We start from the raw sequence: 22,746 nt of genomic DNA on the forward strand, positions 1-22,746 counted from the left end.
GGATGAGTGGTTCTGCCCACTTTGGTAATTCCTAGTGTGGAAGGTACTTCTGAGGCCAGCTCAGTAAAGCTAGTGCTGAATTAATTTTTTTTCATCAAAATTACTTGTATGTTAAGATTGAAAACTCCATGGATGACAAGCTCAGGTAGTGCAGTTATAAGTTTGTGTGCAGCTATGTTTATATGTCTTGGATCAAGGATCATATGATGGTGAAGGAGACAGATGCATATCCAATGCAATTTGGTCCTCATAACAGGCATGCAGCCAGTAGCTTCAGCCCATATATATCTCCTATCCACTGAGACTCTGTAGGACCAGTCTGGGCCAAGTACTCTTTTTGAAGGGAGGGTTGTTTCAGCCTACTTTTCAAGAGCAAGGGAAGCAGGCAATGAAGACATGCTTGGCCCAGCATCTGCACTTGATTCAGCCATGTAAAGTACATATCATATCACAGCTCCTAAGACAGCTCAGCCACCGACAAACCTATGCAGAAATGCTCTAGATTAAGCCTGTCGACTTCTATGAGGGTAGGCTGGAGTAGCTCTATATAATGTTGCACTGTTACATTCTCAGAACTGCACCAGTGATCACACTTAATTGCCCCGTCAAATATATCCGTCAAGCTGTGGTTTGCTTGCATATTAACCCAACTAGCGTGAAATTGATGCATGAATCTGAGCAAAAATGGATGTATTCAGAATCTGAGGAACTCATCTGTAGAGTGGGAAATATATCTTGGAAGGCTTCCCATGTGACATCAGAACAGACAAACATAACGAAGGAATGGTGAGGATAAATATAGCAGAGCACATACATTTTATGCTAATTATGAACATAACAGCACTTTAGACTGATAACTTAAGAAACTCCTAGATAAAAAAATCTCAGTCTTAAAAATAACACACAGCAACAAATGCTTTTTCACTCATTCTCTTAAAATATGTTAATTAGACATTTCTATCTAATTGCCTGAGACCCTGACACATTACTATAACATCATTCTTTTCCTTCTGCACTACAGTCTAACTGCAAGGTCTTTGGGGCAGGAGCCTTAAACGTCTACATTTGCATTGTGCTGTGCACAGAGTCTGTGCCTGGCTGCTGGCAGATACTAACAATGAATCTATAAAACATTAGCCCACCTGGAGTAGGCAGTCTGGGATGTTCTCTGAAGTGAAACCTGATGCTTTTCAGCAAAGACACACCTCTTTCAGGGTGTTGTGCAAATTTCTGTATTTTAAACGTAGGGACAGGAAATATGAAATGGGACGGCCAGGATCCAAAGTGACGCTGTCACTTAGGCCGAAGTTTATCAACTCTTGACAAAGAGCAAATTAGATGCTTGTGATGGAGCTGTTGCCACGAGCACCCTGAATTGTGAGAAGGTTGGACAGTTGGAGAAGTTGCTGCCTCTGCACTAGCAGGTTTTTACAGCATAGACATTGCTCCTTCTGCCTGGAACAGCTCTGCAGGGCTTTTTTTCTCCTTCCTTTTTTGCTTCTCATGCTTGATTATTTCCTGACTGTACACTGGGATGGGTCTGTTGCAAAAGATTCTGATTCCCTTTGTTGGATTGGTCTTGGCCCTCTGGTTTTATTCAGGAAAGGAAGATTTTAAACCCGGTAAGTTATTTAAAGCAAAGCATTTTAAAATAAAGCAGGGGGGATGGGGGAGGAAGGGAGCCACGCTGGAGCGGTTTTTACACAGGAACTGGTGCACAGCCTAAATGAAACATGTCTGGGCGTTTCTTGCTGATAATAGAAGACTTTGCTTGGCAAGGCTTTGAAATGACATCAAGCAACAGGCAGGAATATTCTTTCAGCAAACAGGTGAGGTGGGAGGTTTGCCACTTGGATTCTCTGAGAAGCTTTGATATTCTGTCTGTTTGAAAAGTATTTCACTTTGTACGAATGGCTTGAAGTGAGTGGGAAAGTTGTTTAATGGTCTGATTGCTTAAAAACTTTTGGAAAGTGGAATGCACAAAGCGGCTAAAAATGAACAAGTCTTTTTGTTCAATTAGATTAAAAATATAAATGTCTGTTGTAACTGCTCTGTGTCTGGATGGAATGTTAGCATTTCTTGTTTCTGCTTTTTTCTTGGAAGGAGAGCAGGGGTTGGATTGGAGGACTGCTAGGAGTGGGTACTCAGTTTGCAGGCTGGAACAGTTGGGTATCCTCCTCTGTTTCTTGCCCTTCAGAGATTTATCAGGAGGGGGGGATTACTTAGCAAGATTGGCATACCTATGTCTTGTATTCCAGAAATGCTGCAAGGGAAACATGTGATTGTTACTGGGGCAAGCACAGGAATCGGCGAACAGATGGCATACCACCTGGCACACATGGGTTCCCACATACTGATCACTGCGCGGACAGAAGCCAGGCTCCAGAAAGTAAATGTCAAATGCTTATATATGCATGTTCTTCATCAGGCACATTCTTGTAGAGGCACATGTACAAACTCCCTTCCAGTCGGATGCGTAAATACCTATGAAGTACTTATTCACATTCCTGAAAACTGGGACAAACACTCGCATGCCAGTGGTGGTAACTTGCCAGATCTGGCATCCATGAAGAAAAGAAAAGCAAGTCCCTAGCTTCGTATGCTTTATAAATATTCAGAGATCGGCAGATTGAATAGAATGCCTGAACTGTATTGTGATGCATGATGTCACCTCTTCGCTTTCTGACAGAGCACTGGAGCTCCTTCTGGATTAGAGCTCATGACAGCTGAGTGGTCCAAAAAATGCACAAAGAGAGTGGATTGCCATCATGTTAGCCAGGACAGCACTGTGATGGTCATGTTTTTGGTGATAACTTTTTTTAATGTCAAACTGCCTGTCCAAAAAACTGCCCAAGGCAATGTACAATAGAACACATAAATTCCACGACAGAAGCAGCCACAGCAGCTAATGGAAGAAATTCATGAAACAGACATACAAGCCCCTGTTTGGCACCTCCATAATACATATAGACCAGTCCAACTAGCATCTTTACTTTAGGGATTACATTTATGTGATACCATATATGCATCAACATTTTTAATGTCATCTCTCAATTTAGATCTAAAATTTTTAACTCTTGGCATTCAAGTTCATTTTTATATCTATTTGTACCAGTTCTGGCCATGAGGGAGGCATAAACACAGAAAATAAGGAAAAATAAGGAAGTGGTAAGGAAGCAAAAGTGTTAGAGGATAGCAGCAGCTGGAGAAGGGGGGGGGGCATATTTACTATGCTCCCCCTTCTTATTTTACCTCCCTAGCCTGGATCTTGGCTCAAAAGGTACTGTGATATAACTTTTTTCTTCCACCGCTCCCAACCCTATTTTATTTTTCCAGCTTTGTAGTATTCAATCTACCAACCTATGGACAAAGGTCCTGCAATAAGCAAAGCCATTGGAAGGACATGGCTATCATGCATACTTGAAACCAGCATGGTGTTGTGGTTAGAGGGATGTCCTGCAATGGAAAAAGCCAGGAGATCTTACTGCTCAGTGCTACAGTCTGGCGTTTTGAAAAACCTCCGGTTTTAAGGTTCCTGTTAAAAACAAAGTTTTATTTATTATTACTATTATGGTTGATTTATTATTATTATTATTATCAAACTTGTAAGCCACTCTCCCCCATAGGGCTCAGAGTGGCTTACATTCAATAGATTAAAATAAGATGCATTACTAAATTAAAATACAATCCACTAAAACTCCATGGCCAGTGGCATTTCTCATAGCCCTCCCCCCTCCCCTTTCCTTTATAAAAGATTCTACTACAGGAGAAACTCCACATTCTTCCAGCTGGAAATTTTGACAAAGCTGCATTTTCCAGTGGAAATTCCCCACTGATAACACTGATCCGTTAAGCAGACCAAAAATGTGCTGTTAAGAGTATCCTTGTAAACTGAACCACCCAGCTGTTTCTTTGCAGTACAGCATAGGAATTTAATTTGAGGGGGAGGGGCTGAAAAGGCATTAAGCTCCAGAAACTTTGTTTTCTCTTTGTTTCAGGTTGTCATTCGATGCCTGGAGTTGGGTGCGGCATCTGCCAGCTACATGGATGGAAGCATGGAAGACATGGGGTTTGCTCGGGATGTGGTAAAGAAAGCAGAGGCATTATGGGGTGTGCTGATTTTGTAAATTGAAATATTCGAAATCAAAATGCCAACCATCATAGCAGTGAAAACTTGACTCAAGAACATGATAAAGAAGGCCAGTCAGGAGCCTGTTGTTATGTATTTTTAGATATTCACAAACCTATGTTCTTAAGAGCAGATTACAATTCTAATTGGAAATGGAATTTGGAGTCTCTGGCATCATAAGAGTCCAACTATGTTTACTCACATAATTCTGAGTTGCATAATTCTGCAAAAATTCTGCAGAAGCTCGTTTGGTTCTTGCCTCAGCTGTAGGGTGCCAGCTCTGGGGTGGGAAATAGCAGGAGATTTTGAGGGTGTAGCCTGAGGAGGGTGGGGTTTGGGCAGGAGAGAGACTTCAGTAAGGTATAGTGATATCCTGATGACTTTGTGGTAAACTATTTACTTCCGGATAGTGGCACAGTTGCGAAGTTTTGCTACAATGCTTATAAAATGTGGAAGGTTTTGGTTGGCAAGTCTATTAGCTAAATAATTTTATTGTACTGTTGTCGTGCAATGTTATTTGTTCTGATGTTTCGCTGTGCTGGTCTATGACTGTATTTAATAAACTGAACTGAATGAGGTATAGCGCCATAAAGTCCACCTTCCAAAGCAGTCATTTTCTCCAGGTGAGTTGAACTCTGTTGCCCGGAGATCAGTTGTAATCCCAGGAGATATCCAGCTACCACAAGGAGGTTGGCAACCCTGCTCAACTGATATACTAGGAATTGAGCCATGGACTTACTTGCTATAGGCATGCAACTGCAGGGACTCCAAATTATTTATTTATTTATTTATTTATTGCATTTATACCCCGCTATATCTCAGTGACTCAAGGCGTCTTACAATAAACAATCCAAAATTACAATAAATGTATTACCTAAGAATTTGGCATTAGTGGGAAGATTCAACATGCACACGTGCTCTAGATCAGACCCAGGTCTGTAAGAAGACCCCCTAATTCATTGGATTACACATAAACATCTTAACTTATTGTTCTATAGACAATTAACTTTTCTTGTATCTGCTGCTGGTAGAAACAAGGATTTCTCCCAGTAAGGTATAATCTAGAGGTTACTGTCTCATGGTCATTATTCTAGCGCTTTTGTACTGAGATGGTGACCAATGAGCCCAGGAACTCCTGGGCTGAATGGAGAAAGCATAGTTGTGGCACTCCTGGATCTCCCATTGAGCTCCTTCCAAAAAAGGGAGCAGCCAGAAGAACCCAGATGATGCAGCCTGGAAATGTTAAAAAGGGCTAATACGAGTGGCAAAAGGTATAAAATAGAAAATAGATGTTTGGCCTTGATAGTAGGTCACCTTCTTACATCTCAAAAAAAATCTCTTGCCAAATGCTAATAATGACTTGTTCAAATTCTTAGAGACTGCAAGAGGAGGGTAGTGGCAGGTTTCCCATTTTCCCTTCTTAGCCTAAACTATTAAAAAAAACACCCTAGCTCTATTGTATAGTTAAATCCTCTGCTGCTAAAAGCATCTAACACTAATCATGCCACCCCCACTCCCTTGATCCCCTCCCTCCCCTCCCCTCCCTTGCATGCCACCCACCCCTCCCCTTCCCTTTGCTAGGATGGGTGGGCCATGTCCAGATGCTGGGCCCCTTCCCTCCCCTCCCTTGCATGCCACCCCTCCCTCCCTTGCTCCCCTCCCTTGCATGCCACCCCTCTCCTTCCCTCTGCTAGGGTGGGTGGGCCATGTCCAGATGCCGGGCCCCTTCCCTCCCCTCCCTTGCATGCCACCCCTCTCCTTCCCTCTGCTAGGGTGGGTGGGCCATGTCCAGATCCCGGGCCCCTCCCCTCCCCTCCCTTGCATGCCACCTCTCACTCTCTTGCTCCCCTCCCTCCCCTTCCCTTGCATGCCACCCTGCATGGAGCCAGGCAAACATCCCGGGGCTGCACCAGGCTCATTTACCCCAGCTGCATCTATTGGCCTGTGTGGAAAGGGCCTAAGGCAGTGGTGGCAAACCTTTGGCACTCCAGATTGTATGGACTACAATTGCCTTTTCGAGGGAACCCCTCATTCCTAGCAGGGTTGTCCACACTCTGATGATGGGGCTTTATGAATAGGATTCAAAAACCCATCAATATAAGGACCTGCCAAAGTCATGGGTTGTTCTTCAGAGCCTTGCAAGTAGGAAATCACCACAATTTACTCTTTTTCCCTAATGGTTATCCATAAGGAATTTCAGATCTAGGAGTAAAAGTGAGATAGCAAAGCAGTAACAGCGTGAGATGTTGACACCAATGCTGTGTAGGCATTTCTGCAAAGCAGGCTGTCATCTTCTGCAGTGTTTCTGTTATTGCACCCCCTATTCTTCTTCCACATGCACCTAGAATCCTCACGTTTCCCTTGTTCCTAATTTTTAGCTGAAAGGCAAGTTTGCTGGAAATCAAAAGAAGATGTTGTCTTGATCTTGTGGGTGTTCTGGACTGTATGGTTGTGGACTGGTAGTTTTAGCTCCTAACATTTCAACTTCAGTATTAGGCCCTAACATTACAAGACCATGGCCACACAGCCCAGAAAACCCACATCTGTCAGTTGATTCCTGTGGTGAAAGCCTTCAATAATACACAGAAGATGTTACTCTTCAGACTCATGAAAGGCATGAAAATGAGCCACAGAAGTCCATCACAGAGATTCTAGGATCTAAAAGGATCCAAAGGGGGCCCGATGTCAAGAATCAGGAGAATAAGCAAACTGAACTGACAAATCAAAGCTCTTCCAGTAAAGGCAAGGGCTTCTTATGTCTGGAAGAGGAGTGTCTGGCCAGTGTTTGGGAAAATAACTTCTGTACATTTTTAATACTTTTGCAACTGATTTACTGCAATGTTAAGCAACATACAACCCTATCATATACTAATCCTGTAACAAAATACTACCAACTATAAAATCATTATCTAAATACTTAATAGCACCAGCTCCCTTTGCAATATTAAGGCTGGAAAACTATAAAAATAACTACACAGCAAAGATCTGGCAGGACAAACACTGGGCCTTTCCCCACTTACCTTAAGCCTGGTTCTTTTAAAGCAAAATGTGGCTCTGAAACTGAGGATACTGAGGAGAAAGGGGATTCATACTGAAATATTGGGGGTGGGAGCAAAATATGCAGACCTCTCCCCTTAATCTTACTACTGAAGTTAAGGTAACTACAAAGGGAAGGGGTTAATGGAGTTTTGGAATTCAATGGAGCCTTTCCTCCCTTCCTTTTCCCTCTACTCACCGTCAGCCGCCAGACATGCTACCTCACTGCGCGCCAAGGTGCCATTTCTGGCGCATACTCTGGCTTCCTCCGTTAGATCCAAAAGGCTGCTTTTTCTCCAGCGCCAGGAATGACGTGCACTGAGGGGGCGCGGCAGCGGCAGCGGCAGGGCGGCTGCGTTGTCGCCGCCCCTGTAGTGGGGAGTGCCCCAGGACCCCGCGCTACTTGGCCCGAGTAGCACGCAGCAGAAGGTAAGTGGGGAAAGGCCCAATAGTGTTTACAGCATTTTGTTCTAGGAAATTACACAGCCTTTTTTGAATCATGCACTTTTTCACTTTTTCCACTGATGATCATACGTGGAAAATAATTTACTCTTGTGAATGCAGAGTTTCCACATGAGAGGACTTTCAGATCCCTCGGTTGTTGTATACATAATTTGTGGCACATGATCAGAGAGTAGCTAGGATTATCACATGCCATGTGGATCTCTCAAGGTGCCCACCTAGAAGTCTCCAAAAGCCATATAAAGAAGTCAAGCTACTGGCGATGCAAACCTAATTTTGTAGCTGCTAGGTGGGTATTTTAGAAAACATGCAGAATTTCTAGGGTAACTAATCAGAATAACAGTTGTATTATGTCATCCTCTACCAACCAGATTTGAACTATTCCTTTTTCCTCCTTAGGAACCCTAGATATGCTTATTCTGAATCACGTTACTGCTGCAAACCTCAGTTATTTCAATAGTGACACTGAACACATGCAGAAGCTCCTCAATGTCAATTTCCTTAGCTATGTGGCCATGACAACTGCAGCTCTTCCTATGCTCAAGAAGAGTGAAGGGCCAAATATCATAGTGGTTTCATCCCTGGCAGGTAAGCATGAACTACAATTGTTTGAATTGATCCTCAAAAATTTTCAAACTTTTTTATAACTATATGTTTGTACACAAGTATTTTTGTTGATTGCACCATCAACTGCAGGCTTCAGGCAAAGTATATACCCAGGGCATATGACCAGCAAAACAAAAATATTCCCCATCATTGCATATGATAGTCAACACACAATTCTCAGGCATTCAGTTGGATCCAGCCAGCTTTTGCACTGAACCTCTCCCAATTCTCTTTATTAAAGCCCAGTCACACATGGGTTTTGTTCAGTAGGTTCCATGATTCCCATCATAGCCTTTTTGGGAGCCGAAGGGGAGCTCCCTTCACCCTTTTAAATCAGTAGAAAAGCTGGAGGATCCAACCCTATTTTTTTACAAAAAAATTTCCATCCTCTGCAGGAAAATCATGATATTTTAAACAGTTCTAATGGATCATTTAGGGGAAGAAATTTACAACAGTGGTGAACCTGGAGTAATTTTTCTGCATAGTATGTAAAAGTCTCCTGACTGAATAATTTGGACATGCGCTATGTAGTTCATTCTCTGTCCTTTGGTATATTTGGAATGACGCATTCTGGTCTCTTTGCTTCTCTGCTTATGAAATGCTATTATCCAAGTCTATTGACTAATTAGGATAGCATATCCTTTCTCAGCACAGAGTATTTGAACTACATTTCAATACTATTATTGGTTCTCAACTGAATCATCCATGCTGATGGAGCATTCTCAATATGCTGAGAGAAAATTCACAATATTTGTAGTAGCCCTTGTACCTCTGGGAAGAATCTCACAAACAGCACTGCAGCATCTTGGGTCAGAAGTAGGAGGCCAGTGCCCATAAGTACCTAACCTCCACAAAAACCTGAGAGTAGCATGGGTGTTGGTATCTTCCATGTAGTGCAATCTTATGATGCAGGCATGCATCTATGAACAACACAACCATTTAGGTGAGGGCTGCTTGCATGGATTTTTCCTAAGAGGGAGGATGCCAACTGGGAAATACCCATGTGATCTGCTGTATTCACGTGGAAGTTTTATTCAAGCATACTTTACTGCGGCATGACTTTGTATCACATGGAAACAGTTTTCTTGCTTCTGGATGTGACGGGTACCTCTGTAATGGCTTATTTGAATGTTATGGTCTCCTATGGAGAAGCCACTGGGAAACTCCTTAATATATCAGTAGCTCATCATTATCAGACCAAAACATAGGGTGAGCAACTCTCACATATTACTGTTTCTAATGTACAGCTGCTCCTTATACTACCCATGCCAGATTAGTGCTTGTACTGTTTATATGTACTGTCCTTTGGGTAGGAAAAGTACCTGAACAATTGACCTCTTCACTGTTAGTGTAGCAGTCTTCATAATTTTGTCTAGCAGGTGTTAGATACAACAGTAAAGCCAAATAATTTACTTCACTTTGATGAGAAAGACTTTGTATGAACCATGAGAAAAAGATGGATAATTTCAAGAAGGGTTCAAATCAGGGGTATGAGAGTTATGGTGGGAAGCACAAGTGTAGGGGTTTAAGGTCTCATCTTCTTGTCAGGGATCTATCCACAGGATGACTGTTAACCCATTCCTCCAGGCTCCAGCTCAAGGAGGGGAAGGGGGTTGTGGACACTTTTGACATTCTCCTCCCACAGACTCTTGCTGTACACACCCTAGAGCATGAAGTTGGTCACAATCCTCCTCCGTCTATTTCTAAACCACTTTAAAGTACATGTGATAAATTACACATGCTCTCTTCTGTTTCCTGGCATCTCACGAGATTACCTCACAAGATGCCACTGATTTATCCAGCCCTGGTAGTTGCAGCCAACACACACTGAGCCTACTTCAGAGTTACTGCTGTCCAACTGTGGCAAGGACACTTCAAAAGCAGGGGGTTGAAAGGTTCTGAAAGAACTGTGACTGGCCCAAGGTCATCCAGTCTTCATGTGTGGGGAAACAAACCTGGTTCTCCAGATTAGAGTCTGTTGCTCTTAAACTATACCACGTTAGTTCTCACATCTATCCCATTAGGCACAAGCAGCGTAAAAACTATCCATAAAACAGGAGCAGACCATTACCAAGTTGATGAGATAAAAATCCTAATTAAAATCCTAATTAAAAGCCTAAGTAAAGAGAGATGTTCTAGCCAGGCACCTAAAAGAAAGTAAAGTATATGCCAAACGAGCCTCAAGGGGAAGGCATTCCAAAGGCAAGGTGCCACCACAGAAAATGCCTTGTTTCTAGTCACCACTCATCTCACTTCTGAATACAGGAACAAAGAGAGCAGGGCTTGAGAGGCAAATCATAGCAAGCTAGCAGAGGTACACCGTTGGGGATGGGAGGGGTGATTCTCCCCAGGCGTTATTCACGGTGGGGGGAGCACATTTTGGCCAGCCACTCTCTCCTTTACCCCCTGCAGACCATGCCAGGCCAAGCAAGCAGCACTGCTCTCGCAACAGCAAGGAGGGCACCAGCCAGGATTAACCAATGCGAAAGATCTAGGCAAAGAAGTGTGGGTGGGAGATGAAGAGGAGGAGTGTTCTTGGTGGGGGTGGTTACAAAAGAATAAACCCTAAAGCCAGTGAGTGACTGGTTCCTAAGAATGGGCTGCCAATTGCAGGAGCAGTGGGTGGGAATGAAAAGCACACTGTTCTCCCCCCCACCCCCGCACCCTTCAGATGCAGCCCCCAGGATGGGCTGAAGTGGGGGGGAGAGGGAGATGATGCAAAAACCCTTGCAAATTTTTCTGCAAACCTACTGACTTCTCCTTCTCCTTTGCATTTCCATGAATGTAACATGGCTATTTACATTAGAGCAAGAAGAACAATTTGAATTTGTATCCTGCTTTTCCCTCCTGTAAGGAGTCCCAAAACTGCTTACAAATTCCTTTCCCTTCCTCTCCCCTGCTGGTGATCCCCAAAGTGGCACAGAGGCCCTGGGGGGGGGGGCAGGCTCAGAGTGGGGGGTGCACAATTTCCGTGCTTGCCCCAGGCACAATTTTTTGTAGGTACACCACTGCAGGCTAGACAGTATGGAAGGAGGTGGTCCTCGTTCCAAGCCACATGTGGTCCTAAAGATAAGAACCAGCACTTTGACTTGTACCTGGAAACTTGGTAGTCAGTGCTGATCTTTCAGCAGAAAGGTCATTATCGTTTTAACCATCCCAATAGTAGCCTGGTCCCTGAATTTTGGACCAACTGAAGTTTTTGAACTGTTTTTAAAGGCAGTCCTTTAAAGGCAGTCCTTTACAGTGATGTAACTTAGATGTAATCAGAGCATGGATCACTATGACTACATTATACTTTTCATGGAATGGCTATAGCTAGCAAATTAGTCAGAGCTGGCTACATGTCACAGGGGAGACCTGAGCCTTCAATTGTGGGCTAGGATCCAATAGCACCCCCAAGCTGCAAACCTGCTCCTTCAAAGGAAAGGCAACCCCCTTGAGAGCAGTGGTTCCACAATCCCCAAGCTTCCAATGAACAGCAGTACTCAGTCTTGTCTGGATTAAGCTTCAGTTTATTGTCCCTCATCCATCCCATTGTCTTCTCCAGGTATCTATTCAGAACTTCCACTGAAGGCCTACCTGATCTGAAACTATATTTTGCATCCTGTTGTTTAGTTTGGTTGAAGGAATGGATCATAATAAGAAATAAAAGACTGCTGGATCTAGACGGACATGACTTGAAATTTGGATGGCATGCCTATTTATGGTATGATAAGGTTGAAGTAAATAGATTTTAATAACCATTATTGACCCCATCCAAAGGTGGAGGGGGTGAATCTGCTGTTGGGAGTGGTGCAGGGCGACACCAGCAGATTTGCCCTCCTTGGGGCACATGCAGTGGTGGGATTCAACAGGTTTGCCCCACTTCGGCAGAACCGGTTGTTAAAAGGGTGCTTGTAAACAGCCAATTGTTAAATTATTTGAATCCCACCACTGGGCACATGCCCTGACTGAGAGGCAAATCTGGCTGTGCAAAACCAGTGCAGCTCTCCCTGCTGGTATCCCTGAGCCCCACCACTGGCATAGTGAGGGTGGTCAGGGGCATGGACAGGGGAGGAGCCAACACTAGTTGGCTTTTTCCTGGCCACTGACCCTGTTGCACCAGCAGCTGGGGTTTCACATTTACGCCATCTTTTTTGATGGTGTAGGTCAGCGGTTCTCAACCTGTGGGTCGCGACCCCTTTGGGTGTCGAACGACCCTTTCACAGGGGTCGCCTAAGACTCTCTGCATCAGTGTTCTCCATCTGTAAAATGGATAAATGTTAGGGTTGGGGGTCACCACAACATGAGGAACTGTATTAAAGGGTTGTGGCATTAGGAAGGTTGAGAACCACTGGTGTAGGTCCATTAAGCATATTGGGGCCTTTCTAGTGGTAGGAGGCTTGTTTGCATTTTTAGCCTCCCCGTGCTGCTGGAAAGCCCCCTTGGGAGCAGTGGGCTGGTGCAGCCACGGGACTGCATCTGGGCACCCTGCCGTTTGGGTGGGGTGCCATATATAAGGCGTGCCATACTAAGAATATGGACTGAATTTAAGTCTAGATTATGTTCCAAGAATACCAAGGTCATCACAAGAAGCACTATTTAAACATGAAATTACTTTTGAAAAGAAATTGATGGTATATGGTGATATTCTAACATTTCCCAAGGGGAAGGTGAAATGAAATCAAGAATAATTACTGTCAGAAGGCATTTCTTGTGACTGGTACCCTTATTTACAATTATCTGAGAGATTTAAGTTAGATAAAAGACTGTGTGGTTTTCAAAATACCAAAACTGAATTGAAAATGGAATATTTTAGAATATGTTTCGAAAATGTGCAAACTATTGTTGAGATATGAAATGAAGGGAGAACATATACAAATGTATGATAAAATGGGCCACCATTTTTAGGTATAGAACAATGGGAGAATATGTGGCCAAGGGGGCTTAAATTTATATTGAGCTATAATCTAAAAGAGAACTTTTTATAAAATGATGTATCATTGGCGAAGATGTACAAAAATGTCTCTAACGAGTGTTAGAAATGTGAACACAAGGAGGGTCATTTTACCATTTATGGTGGACTTGTGAAAAACTAAGGAGTATTGGAGATCAATACGTTAAATAATTCAAAAGACTTTAAAAATGAATATACAATTGAAACCAGAAGTTTTTGTTGTTGTTGTTGTTGGGACTTATGGACAGATCTGTGAAGAAAAAAATATGGAACTTTGTTTTTATACATGACATCAGCTGCAAGAATACTTTATGCACAAAAATGACAAACTTCAGATATACCTGCAATAAAAGAATGGCGGGTGAAGGTTTTGGAGTTGGCAGAGATGGCCAAACTGACTTCCTTACTTGAAGAAAAGAGTTTAGGCAAAATTTTGGACAATTAGAAACTGTTCATGGATTACTTGGATAAAACAAAAAAAGTAAAATGATTAGTGATTTTCAAGATTAGTGGATTGTTATTGTAAGACTTAACAAACAGAAGTATTTTTTATTATCAGTAGTGGTTATTAAGTTGGAATTTTAAGTATGTGGTTAAAGAGAAAGTGGTATTAGTTTTTACTGTTCATACTTAATGTATTTATGTTAAGTGTACTTTTATAGTTTGTGATCTTTTTCCTTGCTTTGCTTTTTGTGTTTTATGTACTAATAAAATTATAATACATGGGGGGGGGGGACTTCCACCAACCCACCTGCCTTAGTTGTCAAGCACCAACAGAGTTGAGTGTCACCCACATATTGGTGGCACCTCATTTCAAATTCCCAGAATTCCCTGAAAATAAAGACTCCTAGGCTTAATTTGTGCATATCAAGCCAAATCAAACTCAGTATTATAGAATTATGAGACACAAAGATAATCCCATAAAAATCTTTATGGTATTGCTAGCCAACCTTTCTCTGCTCAATTTTAATATACTGAAATATATAGTCAGAATACCCTATAATTAGCTGTATCTTCCATTACACTACGTATGCATTTATAGAAACAAACACATATACCAAGAGGAAGACAAAAAATCTGTTCAGTCTTGAAAATGTTGAAAAATTTGTGATCTTTAAAAAAAATCAAGCCTTCCCATTGAGCTATTTTCAGGTTTTGAGCACTTAGTTTTGAAGGGGATATAAATATATTTTTAAAAGGAATTGAGAAGGAGAAAAAATCTGTCATAAAAACTAGAGCAGTGATATTAACCACATTGCTGACAGACAGCCACATTCACAACTACCATTAAACCAAAAAGTAACATGACTACTATATTCCCTGTGTGTACTCCTTACCAAACACAAACATACATAACAGAAACTATAACTATTAATGTTAAATATATAACCATAACATTTCAAAGTATCAAAATGATATCACCCATGAGCACATAGGGTTGTCCTTCCCACCCCTTCTGAACATTAGCCAGCCCTTGTTTATCTGGAATGCGGAGAAAGGTTTTCATCTCTGTATTCTCAGTCTCTCACTAGCATGACTGCTCAGGTGACTGAATGATTGGCAAGTCTTCTAGAGAAAAGTAAGCTGGTCATGGGCCCTTTCCACACAGGCCCCTGAAAACATTTTGCAAACGTTTTCCAAAACTCCCATTTGTCTGCACTCAACCCCTTGAAAATGCTTCCTGGCTGCCATTTTTGGTTCCATTTAAAAAAAACCTTGTTCTTAGATTTGTAGCTTCAAAGCTTCAAAACTGTTTGCTGCAATTATGTAGGGGCCATGTCTACATAGTTACTGAAGTCCTGAAATATTTGATGGGTTTGATATTGTGCAACAGTACTCAAAAGAGCAACATTTGGCAGCTGCAATCACTGGACTAGAATCATGACACTTTGCCACTTTCAGGACCATAATGGAATTTACTGGCTCTGTACTGTTGCTGTATTTCCAGGTAAAATTGGTTTCCCATTCATGGTTCCCTATGCTACTGCTAAGTTTGCTCTGGATGGATTTTTCAGCTCCTTGAGGCAGGAATTTGTTATCCAGAACACCAATATTTCCATCACCCTCTGCATCCTCGGACTCATCGACACAGGTACAATTGCATCTTTAAAATCTGATTATCACAGATCTAGTTTCTTTAAGAGGTATATTTGAGGCTTATTGAATTATTATTATTATTCAAGAAACTTGTTGGAAATTATATCAGAAGAAATTCTGTTACTTGATTGGTCTGGGTTATTAACCAATTCATATACGTAGTTTTATCCTTGGTATTATGGCTATATCCCTACAACCCCCTTTACAGCTGATAATTATTTGGTTGCTATTTTTAAAAATCCCAAATATAAATGTTTATTTTTCTGGAAAGATATCATTCAATTCCAGGAAAGCTTAAAGCTTGAATTGAAACTGTTCTTGTCCACTTGGAGCTATTGAGGCCATCATGTTACCACACTGGCTTCTACTTACAATAGCTAGCTGTAACTTATTGGGATCTCTTATTAACTCTGCTGTCTTGTGCTCCAGTAATTATATTATTTTGAAATTGGTATTTTCAAATTATGCGGGCTGGCTAAGAACTGACACCAGATTTCTTGCATATGTTTTTCTTTAAATGATCTTGGTATTTATTGTAATTCCCACATTTGTGTTTTATTTATAATGCTACTAGTCTATCGTTGAAGGGACTGAAAATGACATAAAATTTTGAATATTTGAAGCTTTTCACAACTATGGGTTAAACTACTTGTGGTGGGAAAGACACACGTTCTTCAATTCACATCTGAAGTACAGGAGGTAGTTTGTTCTCTAAAAATCAGGAAATGCAGGAACAGGAAGGTGAATTCTGAGATGAAGGAAATAATCCACCATATTGTAAGAAGGAATAGGGGACATAGTTGAGCAAGCATCACATAGGCAGATGGCTGGTAAGGAGTAGGGTGGTAGGTTGCAGCTCTGTTGCCTTCAGCAGAGTACAGTATGTCTACCACCAATACCCTAGCATCAATGGCTGGCTCCTTGGGACATTTTTTAGGGCTACATTCCCAGGTTAGGAGGTTCAGCAACTACAGACACTTCTTTCTTCCAATCACACAATAGCCCACTCCACATGACACTATGGGCATTGGAATCAAGTAGGCATGACCACACTCATCCCACCCCTACCTACATGCAATTGCTAGCTCACAGGCACAATAACTGCATATATACAAAGTATATGCATTTAGCAGGCATGGCCAACGGTCCCTCCTCATGACAAGAAGCACTTTTTTTAATGTTATCAGTCACACATGTGCTACAATCCTGTGTATAGATGTCCTGCTCACAACTAGTGATTGTACTAGCTGGATGCAGAGTCAGCACACAAACCACAAACCCACTTCGTTGTTTCCCATGAGTGCCTGAGCTGATTTAGTAACAGCTGCAAAACAGTGGGAATGCAAATAAAGGTGGTCTTAGGAGAGAAATTAGTCAGAGGAAGAAATTAAGATTAGCATTGTACTGGCAGGAACACTTGGTGCAATTACATTAGCATATTTTTGCCTTGGCAGGGCAGATAGTCCAGGGCTGGAGGATGGAAGTGGGCTTCCGCAACAGGTGTATTGTCAGGAATTCCTTCAGGAAGGGACTGGCAGGCTATTTTGCAAGGCAGGGATGGGAGAGGTCAAGACTAGCCAAGATTTTCTACCCTTGTGGGTACACTAGCCAATACAGAGAATGGGCTCCCCATCTTAGCATTGCACTGCTAGATACTCCAAGGGTTGGAAAGTAGGGCAGAGCTGAAAACCAGTTTCCTAACCCACCATGGGTCAGTTTGTCCTCACATACTTAGATTCAGTATATATATATAGAGAGAGGCTAGTTTAGTTCAAGTTGCGTACACACACCTTGGTTGTTTCCACCAGGGAATGGGCTTGTATAGTTTTCCCTTGTTAGTGCAGCTGCCAGTACAGAGCAGCAGCAACAATGGGGCTTCCATCTGGCCCATTTTGCCTCTGTCTATCCTGCTCCCCATCCCACAGCAACAGCCATCCCCCACCGCCATTTCCCTGGGCTGCTTATGCTTTTTGGGTTATTTTTAAAAGCAGCAATTGAATTTCTTTATATTCACATTAACATAACAATACAGGTAGCAGATTCTCTCAACTCCCAGCTAGCTTTAAAAAAATAAAAGAAGAAGAAGTCCCTGGCCTTGTTTGTTGCAGAGATTTGCCTTTCCCCTAATATCTCTGCAACATAAGAGGGCAGAGACTGGGAATTCAGAACACATGTTACACATATTGTTACAACATCGTATCTATATAATAACATTCAACTGTCATTTTCTAAATGACCACCATGAGGACACTATCAGGGAATGTGGCTGCCAGATAGGTGGGAAAATATGAACTTTACAGCTCACACAGCAGCCATCCAGGATTTATTGCGACCGTTCCCAAAACTCTGTAGCAAAGTAGGTTTGAGAAAGAAAAGATGTGGAAACCTTAAGAGATTCACAAATACATCATGATGTTGGGAGAAGAAGGAAAACTCCACTTCTCAGTAGCATTGAACCTGGGGCAGATAATCTGTATGGAAATGGCCCTTGTAAACCACTGGAAGTGGGCTAATATACAATTCCAGATGTCTGAAAACTCTTACATTCTCACATTTGTTTACCTCTTGCAACAGTTGTGGCTCTCTGTTTATATGGAATCATTATTACATGGCAACCATCATAAATATAGACTTTTCACCCTGTGAACGGAGTAGCCAGTATTAGAGCACTCCTTAGGAAGTGTAAACTGTTGTACAAATTGTAGTGCAATCCTAAGCATGTCTGCCCAGAATCCTACTCAGGTCTATTGAATGGGGCTTGCTCCCAAGAAAGTGTTAGGAGAACACTGTTTCACACCAATCCTTAGGGCACTATCCTGAGAATAAGAATAATTGAGGGCACTATCCTGAGAATAAGAATAATTGAATAACATGAGAATTATACTGAGCGGACTTGCTCCCATCAATTACCTGAATCAGTGTTTTATATTGGGGGTGAGGTAGGGGCTTCCACATATGTAGTCCTTTCCATTGGTCCTTCTGGGCTGGGCTGAATCTTCCAGGGATATCAGCTGAGAGACAGGATGGATAGCACAAGACATCAGTGATATACAGCAGATTATCTCTTTCATTAATAAATCTTCACTTAACAAACATGATCTGTGCACTAGTCTATCCCCACACAGTGACAGCAATAACCATTGAACTTGTTCTGAGTTGGAACCCACTAATTCCTGAAGAGAATTTTCAAGACTTCATTCTTTGCTTTCATGTGCCCTATTCTGGCCCCCTCGAACCAAAGAGACAACCTAGACTTCAGCAACGTATTTATGGTGGCTTATTTGCCTGGCCAGGATTCAAGAATATGCTCACCTGCGGGCCGTGTTCTTTTTGAGTCCTATCATTAGTTGTAAGCAGTGGTGGCGAACCTTTGGCACTCCAGATGTTATGGACTACAATTCCCATCAGCCCCTGCCAGCATGGCCAATTGGGTGGAAATGAGGGGCAGAGATCTGAAAAGGCAGACTGGGGTCGATTCCACATGATCCAAATATCCCAGGTTGAGCAAGGGAAACATCCTGGTTTGGCCAAGAAGTTTGCATGGTTCCCGGTCCTAAAGCGGGTTTGTCCCGTGATATTTCCCACATCCTGGGTTTTTCAAAAACCACTAAAATCACGATCTTTTTCCAAAATCCCACATTGAATCCACTTCTGTGGGAATGCCACGGGAGCAAAACCGATGTATTTTTTCCCACCCACCGCCTGATCTTACTTTACATCATGTCAGTTTAATTTCTGCTGAGTTGCAGTCCACCCTTTCCAAAACATTCCCCAAACAAGTTTTTTGCCCTTTGATAGCTCTTCCAGGAGCCAGGCAAGGAAAGCACAAGCACTTGCCCTGTTCCCACTCGCTCTTGCCAAGCACCGCTCACTAGCCAAGCCACAGCCTGGCCAGCCCAGTCATGCAGCTCCAGGCTCACATTCCCAATGGGATCCTGGGAGGGCTGGGAAGCTCTTTTGGAAGCCAGGCAAGCAAGCCGGTGTGGGAAAGCACAAGCACTTGCCCTGTTCCTGCTCGATCTCGCCAAGTGCCACTTGCTAGCCGAGCCACATCCCAGAGAGCCCAGCCCCGTAGCTCTGGCCTCTCATTCCCAACAAGGTCCTATGGGGGGGAGGGGTGGAGAAGCACCTGCCAGGCAGGATGCTCTCACTCCATGACAGTTCCAAAGGCCAGTATACCAGGGGAGGGGTGAGTGTCTCGTGCTGTAATTTTTTGCACACCTTTAAATGTGGATGGGACATGGTGTTCTGCCCAGTATTGGTTCAAAGTTTTTACTTTGTATTGCACAACGTTGCTTGCCATGTTGCTCACTGCACTGGCTCCTTTCCAAAGCTAGACAAAAGGTGTGTGTGTGTCCTGCTTGGTTTTCCTGCAGTTGCTGTGGATCTGCCAATCAGAAGCATTGCCTTTGGCAGGAGGAAGAGCCAATCAGAATGCAGCACACTGGGGATGTTTGAGCATGTGTGCTGTGTCTGTGTTGTAAGAACAAAAAAAGCCGGGCTAATGCGAAAGAGATCAGAGTATTTCCTCCCAGTCTTAACTCGATTCCTTCCCGGAAACAGGCACCCATGCAAAGGATAAAATAAACGCGGATTTTAAATACCAAATCTAACCCGGTATTATTATGTTGTGTGAAATCAACCTGGATCACACCACTTATGACTGTAAGTGGAATACCGTAATTAAGAATGCTCTCTTACACTAAAAACTTGAAAAAAGAAGGCTAACTCTATAAGTGAACAGAAGAGACAGAATCTTTCTTCTTACTCGGCTAATTTTCTGTTTACCTGGAGGGGATTTTTGAATGCAAAGAAACATTCAGAAGTTGGAATCTACCACTTGAAATTACACGTGGTACACTTATTTTCACCTCATTCCTATTTACATTCTTCTACATTGGTGAACAAAGAGATATCAGGCTGGATTTGGCAGCTTTTTAGCTCAACCTCATCCAATTTCCCTACTTACCAGTCTTCATCCCATATGGCCTTTTTCTCATGCAAGTCTTATGATTCTTGGCATAGTCTTTGGGTGGCCCTAGAGCACCCCTCCTCTTTTTCCTCACTGGAAAACCCTGTGGGATCCAGCCCTGACATAAGGAATTCCTGGTCCAACCAAGTGTACAGGGAAAGGAATCCAGAAGTTACCTAGCTAAAGATAGACATTACTGGATAGATTTAGTTAGGCAGTCTGAGCAACCAAAACATAGCTGGGGTTCATACTGCCTTCCTTAGCCAGGCATGTAGCTACAGAGAGACATGGTAGAATTGGAGGAGTACAGGTAGGCCCCTTAACTGGGCTAGAGGAGCCAAATCATGCATCTCGATAGCCTAGTTGAGTCTGAGTGACATGCAATGTAAGGCAAAGTAACTTTCCTGTGGGTGTTTGCACTTGCATAGCATTTAATTTATCTTCATGGCACACATAGCTGCTTGCAATTACAACAAGACACTGTGTGAGTACAAAGGCCCAAGGTCAAGTTCATTGAAGTCACTATTAATCAGGCCTCAAAGATAGTGACTAGGGGCTCAAGGGCAAGGTGACCAGACGTCCCGCTTTTGGCGGGACAGTCCCGCTTCTTTAAACGCAATCCTTGTCCCAGGGTCTCCATGCGGGTTTTTTTTTTACTGTCCCGATTTTTGCGAAGTTGCTGTCAAGCACTTTCTGCCTTCTGGGGCTCCAGAAACGGCAGGAGGCCCCTAGAAGGCTAGCGGCCTCCAGTAGCCGCACATGCAACTGCAGGAACGCACTGCCTTGGGGCAGGAAACAGGGGAGCGCCCCAAAAGGCAGTGCGCTCCTGCGGCCACATGCGCGCCCACCGGCCCACCCTGGTCCCGGCTTAAAAAGGTGACAATCTGGTGACCCTACTCAAGGGGCTTTTATCACACATTGTATCACACTTATTGAAACCTAAGAGCGCTCTCCTGTAATTCCAACATTGATTTGAATTCCTCCTAAGTCTGCTCATACTGTATCTTAAAAAAATATGACTTAAGTCTCTAATGAGACCAGACATTTTGGCAAGTTAGGAAGGATGTGGTTCCCCTCATAGTCAAACATGACCTGAGGGATACAAGGTTCCCAATTGGTCCAGTTTGGATTGGGACTACAGTACAAGAAGAGGGGCATCAACCTTCCTGCTATTCTGCTTTCCTGACCTTCATGGCCTTGGAGGCGGTGTGTGTGTGTGTGTGTGTGTGTGTGTGCGTGCGTGCGTGCGTGCGTGCGTGCGTGTGCGTGCGCTATAATGAAGCAAATAGTATCCTGAGGCTATTTAAGTTGAGCCCCAGTGTACTTGGGAGCTTTATTTTCCACTGGTCATGTTTGGCTGTGAGATGATCTATCAGGTTGAAGGGAAACATCTCACCTACTTTGAGTTTTATACATACTGCACACATACATACACACACTTGAGAAATTCAGTGATATACTATTGTGGTAGAAACTAAAATTTCCCACCTTGAAGAATACTCCTGATTTATCTTACTAAAATTATAAGGTCCATACAAGCAAGCACTTGTACACCAGGTTCCTGAACCTTGTTGAGAACCCACTAACTTTTGTTCTTTTTCTTCCTTCAGATACTGCTATGAAAGCTACTTCTGGTGTGTTCAGCTCTTTCCCAGCAGCACCAAAGGAGGAGTGTGCCCTAGAAATCATAAAAGGTGGAGCCCTGCGCCAACGTGATGTTTATTATAAATATTCCGCTGTAAAGATCCCTGTATTGTTCCGGGACTGGGTCCCAGATCTCCTGGATTACCTCATCAGGATGCTATTTGACGTGAAAAAGCTAAAAGAAAATTAGTGACTTTTGCTTAACTATTTATATTTCATGCTACACAGACCCGTGGTGTTGCAGCTGTACTTCCCTTTTAGCTCAGACTGTCTCTGGAGGCCTAACTAGGATGCGTTACTGGGAGATGAACCAATATCACTTTACCCCAGCATTTAAAAATAAAAAATAAAACTAGCAGGTCTGTAAGGCTCCAGTTCAGATAGGGGTTAATGAAGGATGTGGGGCTAACTTTTTAATCCCTGCACCAATTGAATTCTTCTCCCTACACTGTGAGCCTTTGAAGAAAGAAACCCTCTAAGGCTAATAATGTATCTGCAGATGAGCAGATTTTATAATTGAAACCATGTGAGCAAAAGAGCCCACTACCCATGTCATGGCTTCTGTCCAAACCAGGTCTCGGAGTGGCTGTTTCTATTTAATAAACACTGGAATGTTCTCATGATGATGCACTCAGCCTCTTGTCTGGTTAGTCCCTCCTCTCACGAATGCAATGGTAGATCCTGAAAATGGGCGGCTCCTGTTGCTATGACATAGACATCTGAAATCCATTGCTGTATATTGGGATTCTAGGCTGCAAACATATGGTGGGGTGGGTGGGTGGGTGGGGGTGGAATGGGGCAGAGATTAGATTACTAATTAGATTACTGTGAAAAGTTCATGTCCATGACAGCTGTTTGGATTTA

The 22,746-nt window shown here is 42.9% G+C and overlaps 1 protein-coding gene across 2 annotated transcripts; it reads left to right on the top strand.

The window, feature by feature from the left end:
* Positions 1 to 1,233: 1,233 nt before the first annotated feature.
* Positions 1,234 to 22,505, top strand: HSD11B1 (hydroxysteroid 11-beta dehydrogenase 1). Of its 2 annotated transcripts, none has more exons than XM_048498992.1 (6): positions 1,234 to 1,622; positions 2,259 to 2,389; positions 3,999 to 4,110; positions 8,027 to 8,215; positions 15,118 to 15,261; positions 21,849 to 22,505. In XM_048498992.1, the coding sequence occupies exons 1-6, from the start codon at positions 1,535 to 1,537 to the stop codon at positions 22,070 to 22,072; spliced, it is 888 nt and encodes a 295-aa protein (XP_048354949.1). In that variant the 5' UTR covers positions 1,234 to 1,534; the 3' UTR covers positions 22,073 to 22,505. The 2 variants fall into 2 exon arrangements, with proteins under 2 accessions (XP_048354949.1, XP_048354951.1); XM_048498994.1 differs by lacking the exon at positions 1,234 to 1,622 and adding an exon at positions 1,743 to 1,829.
* The last annotated feature ends 241 nt before the right edge of the window (positions 22,506 to 22,746 follow it).

The sequence above is a fragment of the Sphaerodactylus townsendi genome, linkage group LG05 (genome assembly GCF_021028975.2).
Source record: "Sphaerodactylus townsendi isolate TG3544 linkage group LG05, MPM_Stown_v2.3, whole genome shotgun sequence".
NCBI lineage: Eukaryota > Metazoa > Chordata > Lepidosauria > Squamata > Sphaerodactylidae > Sphaerodactylus > Sphaerodactylus townsendi.

Bases quoted from the DNA above. Each gene is read 5' to 3' on its own strand.
- HSD11B1 (XM_048498992.1), top strand. From the start codon at position 1,535: ATGGGTCTGTTGCAAAAGATTCTGATTCCCTTTGTTGGATTGGTCTTG. The intron at 4,111-8,026 runs GTGTGCTGATTT...TTTCCTCCTTAG, and splicing joins GAAAGCAGAGGCATTATGGG to GAACCCTAGATATGCTTATT. The intron at 8,216-15,117 runs GTAAGCATGAAC...CTGTATTTCCAG, and splicing joins AGTGGTTTCATCCCTGGCAG to GTAAAATTGGTTTCCCATTC.